This window comes from Propithecus coquereli, unplaced genomic scaffold (genome assembly GCF_000956105.1).
Source record: "Propithecus coquereli isolate 6110/MARCELLA unplaced genomic scaffold, Pcoq_1.0 Scaffold757, whole genome shotgun sequence".
NCBI lineage: Eukaryota > Metazoa > Chordata > Mammalia > Primates > Indriidae > Propithecus > Propithecus coquereli.
The window spans coordinates 44867-50044 of NW_012153696.1; the positions used below are offsets into that span (position 1 = coordinate 44867).

Below are 5178 nucleotides of genomic sequence, written 5' to 3' on the forward strand. Positions count from 1 at the left end.
CATTCTGTCCTTTCAGTCTCAATGCAATGCTTTTTTATCTTTTACTGAATAAATCAAAAGATGGGTGGCTCACCTCTCAGTAAGCACCAAAGAGCCTTGCGTTTTGTTTCGCTTTACTCAGTTCCCCCAAAGCTAATTTTAAGGCTAAACAAACAAAGGCAATGATGGCAACAAGAAACCCAAACGACAAAAACCAAAACATTGAGCTAATGAGCCCAACAGTTCCCGATTGTCTGGTCAGTGGACTGTAGCACATTTGGAAACGAATGACCCCTGGTCAGAAGTTAGGGATGCCTTCTGAATCCTTGAGTGCGGACCGTTGGCCCAATCCAAATTTTACAGAACAAATCTGTTTAATAATGAATAAATAATAAAGGAATTTGTTCTGTGAAGTTTGGATTCGGCGGAGGGGATCTGGAGGCCACATGTGCCCTTGAGGCCGCAGGTTCTCCACCGCCGCTTGCTGGTGGAGGGTGGTCTACCTGTCCCCCATCTATCTATGTAGACATGTGCACACTATGTGTGCTTAGCCCTTAGTGACCAGACAAAAATACAAGCTGAGTAAGAAGGTAATAATAGCTCCCCCCAGTCCAAACAGCTTAAAGGAAGTGCCGCAGGGTGAGGAGGGCCAAGAGAGGGGTGGCAGAGTTGCCCCGGCGGCCACCTGGCCTGATTCACCTCCTGGATCCTCTACCTGGAACAGACTGGGAGACAGGCCAGGCACCCGACAAACTCAGAGCCACAGGGAGTTGCCCCCCTGGGAACCGTTGCAACCCGCTCCATGGGTCCTGCTCGGTTGGTTCTCCCCACCATGACCTGGGTCTCCCTCAACCTCACAAGGAGTCAGGGGATTGGGAAGGGCCTTCTGGGTGCGCAGGGAGTGGGCGCGGACGGGGCGGAGCTTATCGGCTCCTTCCACCTGTACCCGCACCCCGCGACCTGGCCTCTTCCCGTCGTGTTCCAAACTACCCTCGGAAGCTGGGGTGCAGATGGGTTAGCAGGAGGAAGGCCCTCACGGAACCCCCGCGGGGCTGCTCTTGGCACCAAGAGCTGCGCGCACTGACGGCAGGACCCGGAGACTCCTCGTGGGCCTCGGCTCCAGCCGCTCCCTGACCCCCCGCAGGTCCCGGGGGCCAATCGAACTCCGAGAGAGCCCCCGCGTCCCCGTTCCTCAGCTCGTGCCCAATCTGCTCCCGACCCCCGCTCAACTCCCAGCTTCGGAGCCGCAAACCCGGGGGTCAGCCACCCTGAGCTCTGGGCTCAGCAAACCTAGTCGCACCGCGCCCCGGCCCCCTCGCGTCGGTTCCTGCGCTGCCTACCTGGTGCCATCGCGGCCCACAGCATCGGCGTCGGCCCGAGCCCACCTGGCGCTGGCCCCGGTTCACCGCGGACCCCCTTCGTGGGCGCACGGCGGGCGCTGGAGGCGCGGGCCCAGAGGCGGTGCGGACTGGCGGCCGCGGGCGGGAGGCAGGGCGGGCGGCCCTGAGGCGGGTTATATGGGCGCGGGGATGGGAGGCGCCGCGGGGAGGGGGGCGGCTGCGGGCGTTAGCGCCTTTACAGCCAGGCGGGCGGGAAGGCAGCGCGGGCCGCTCGGCAGCGGCAGGAGGAGGGCGGGAGAAGGGCTGGCAGCCGAGCCGGGCGGGGGCCAAGGTCTCCTCCGCGCTCCGCCCCCCCAGCTGGCCGCGTCGGAGTCGGGGTCCTGGGAGCGCCCGCCCCGCCTCCTTCCCGCCGCGGTTTGGCGCGCGTCGCCCAGGCCAGGCCCAGTCCAGGTCGCCTACGCAGGGCTGGACGCGGGCGGGGCGCCGGGGCCCCCACGCTGGCAAGACCGGACCGCGACCGTCCGCAGGTTGGGGGCTCCGGCCAGGGCGCGCGGAAGCCGAGAGCCGGGCCCTGCTGCGGACTCCGCGCCCCGACGCCTTCGTTTCCCGGTGCTCCTCTCTCCAGACGCCCCGTCTCCTCGACCCTGGGCTCCCCCGGCCGCCCCCACTGGCTCGGAGTCCCTGCACGAGGGCGCTCGCTTGGGATCCAAGGCGCACTGGGAGTGCCGCGCCTTGCGCCCTGGCTGTCGCCGGCGGGAAACGGGTGAGAGATGCGGCCTCAGGGCGGGGAGGAGGAGGACAGCTAGCAGCCGCCCAGCAGGGCTCGCCACCCACTGTGCCCGACGAGCGAGGTCGCGGCCGACCCTGGGCCCCGCCAGGCAGAGAGGATCCTGCGGAGACCCTCTGGGTGCTACTCTTCTGACCCCAGCCGGAGGTTGTGCCCCGCAGCCTTCAGGGAGTAACTCGGGCACTCGACCACTGCTGGCCGCGCCCCGCGCCCCGCTCCCTCCTCCGCCCGTAGCCTCTGGCCCCGGGAGCAAGATTCTGTTCGGTGTTAGCGAAGGTGCGCGCGGTGTCCAAGCGTTTGGAATTGCTCTCTGAGCGCACAGATGCCCTCCGGCCGGCTGCACCTGCAGCCCCACGCGCTTGCTCCTCTGCAGGGCCGGCGGGGCCTCGGGGCCCTCATCCCCGAACACAGGGCGAGTACGAGCGGCTCTGGGCGGCGGGCACCTACCATGCGCTGCCGTCTGACGCTTGTGGGACCCATTATCTGGCTCCAAACCGATGACCCCTGCCTGTGTAGACACCCACGCCTTGGAAGATGGCGTCAGTGTCGTCCGTGGCATCGCGAGCGAGCCGAGCTGATGCAGCCCAGGTTCTCTGGTCGAACGGGGTTCGCACCTGCCCTGGCGCTCCTGGCAGACTTACATACACCTTTATTGCTCACCTACTGTTTGCTAGGCGCGGGAGTGAGGACACAAGGACGAATCCCACGCAGGATTTGGGTCTAATTGAGGGCAGAAAAAGTCGGCCCCGCCCGAGCAGGTTGCGTGCACGCACCCCCACCCGTTCGTTGGGGAGGTTAGAGGCGTTCGTGGGGAGCAGGTCCGGCCGGGGCTGGGCGCTGGGAGGTGCGAGCAGGACCCAGGCCGGGTCTCAGCTCTCAGGACGCAGGGCTGGGCGGGGGTGTCGGGGTGTGCTCGGTCCTGTGGGCTGTGGAGGGACGGCTAAGGGCCCGCGTGGGCGCGGGAGTGCAGGAGGCTGCCATCGGGGAAGAGGGGGCGAGGGGACAAGGCACGCCCTGGAGAGCGAGCGAGGGCTTCGGAGCCGAGCGCCCGCGCAGGTGCTCGCTCCCACCTGTGCGGAGCTGGGCCCTCGGGTCCCCGCCCCGGAGCCGCCCTTGGCGCGGGCGCAGGGCCCGGTGCGCGCTTGGAAGGGACAGGCGAGTGCGCGCGTTCCCCGCGCTAAAGCTGCCCGGTCTCTCCCGATATAAGTGGCGCTGGAGCGAGACGTGAGGGTCGGGCGGCGGGCAGGGTTGCCCGACTTAGCAAAAACAAACACACAAAACAAATATTTATTTGTAGATTATGTATACAGTGTAACATACGTAAACGACACTACATTACATATTAAATATGTATTTATATATGTATAAATATAAATTCACCATGGCATTATTTACATGTACATATAAACAAATGTGTACGGATACACACACACACAGGTCGCCCAGTTAAATTCGAATTTCAGATAAGGGAATAATCGTTCCCTATCAATGCGTCCCCCACAATATTTGGGAACATACTTATACTGGAAAACGATTTGTTGCTTATCCGAAATTCAAATTTAACTGTGCGCCTTGTATTTTATTTGCAGCCCTAGCTGGAAGAGACCCCGAGGCTCCTTGTCCCTTGGGGACTGTCCTGAAATCCCGCGTGGGAAGAAACGTGGTGTCTCCTTTAAAGCGCGACGGCGTGGGCGGGAGAACTACAAGCCCCACAATGCCGCGCGGCCTCCCGCGGCGCTGATAGGCTGCGGCTCGCTTCCGCTTTCGCTGACTTCCGGCCGCGGAGGCCGGCGGCGGCAGTTGTGGCCTGCGGCGGCGCGGAGCGGTCCCTGCGGCCTTTCGCGAGCCGTGGCGGCCATGAACTTCTCCGAGGTGTTCAAGCTCTCCGGCCTGCTCTGCAAGTTCTCCCCCGACGGCAAGTACCTGGTGAGCGGCGGCGGGCGGGCCAGAGGCGTGGGCCGGGGCGCGATGGGGGCGGCGGACCCGGAATCGCGGGGCAGTGGGGCGGCCGCGTCGCCCGGCGGTGCAGGAACGTGGGGGGGCTTCTGGCAGGTGCGGGACCGGGCGGGTGCGGCCTCCCTGCCCGCGGCGTCCACCTGTCAAGCGCAGGTATCGGGAGTGCCGCCTGCGTACATTTGAGGGTGCACAAGATGCTCATTGTTCTTTTGTCCAAAAGGCAAACTTGCCATTCTGTCTGTGGTGAAGTGCTAGGGGGGGACGTTGTCGTCTTCTCTAGCTCTCCTCACCTCTGTCGACTGCCTGCGGAGCACATGACTTAAGTAATGAGCATTCCATCCCCAGGTAAGGGTCGTCCTGGAGGCAGGGATTTGAGCTGTTCACTCCATGGGGGGCAGAGTGGTGCATAAATCACTGAGCTATTACTTTGAGTTTCCAAATACACCGGTATGACCAGTGTGTGTCCTCAGAAGGGGAGGGGCGTGAGGATAATTGGCATTGGAGAGCCATTAGGGGAAAATTCATGCCTTTTAGAAAGTGTGTCCTTTTGTTTATCCACCAGCCTTCTTTTTGTTGGACCCCTTGTTAACATTCCCGTTATCTTATTCTAGGCCTTTGAGAATATAACTCTAAAGTTACGTGTTAATTTTCCTTATGGAGGTGTTATACCAATCCCACAAAACAGCATTCAGCTACAAATAGAAAATGTCTTCAGCACAAATGGCACCTTGAGAAACTTTGGTATATTTTTCAAAGCGCCCCCCTCGTAAATTATGGTTTTGTTTTTATCATTTACGAAAATTTTCAGTGAATTATAAAGAGAGTGATATTTGCTTGCCTAATTTTGGTGCTTTTTTGGTTTATACACTCTGGTCAAAATATTATGAAACATTTGATAATAATGTGTTACTGGAATGGTGTTCATGAAAGCCCTGCCTTGCGTACTGGGTAGAGCAGGTCTGTGTTTCCAGTTTTAATATCTTGTAGAAGATTGTTTATGGTTCTTCCAAGCGTTGGTAAAAGTATTGCATTTTTAAGGAATTCATTGTAACTGTCAGTTTTCAAAGCTACAATGTGAAAAACATAAATGCTGTGATGGATATTTGTTCCAATCTG

General features: G+C 60.1%; 1 protein-coding gene across 1 annotated transcript in view; it reads left to right on the forward strand.

Moving 5' to 3' along the window:
* The first annotated feature begins 3925 nt into the window (after positions 1–3925).
* The window catches only part of WRAP73 (WD repeat containing, antisense to TP73), a 16417-nt gene continuing 15164 nt past the window's right edge, over positions 3926–5178 (forward strand). Inside the window, exon 1 of the mRNA XM_012662209.1 lies at positions 3926–4032. Coding sequence (XP_012517663.1) covers positions 3964–4032 — 69 coding nt within the window. The 5' untranslated portion in view covers positions 3926–3963. The remainder of the gene's footprint in view (positions 4033–5178) is intronic.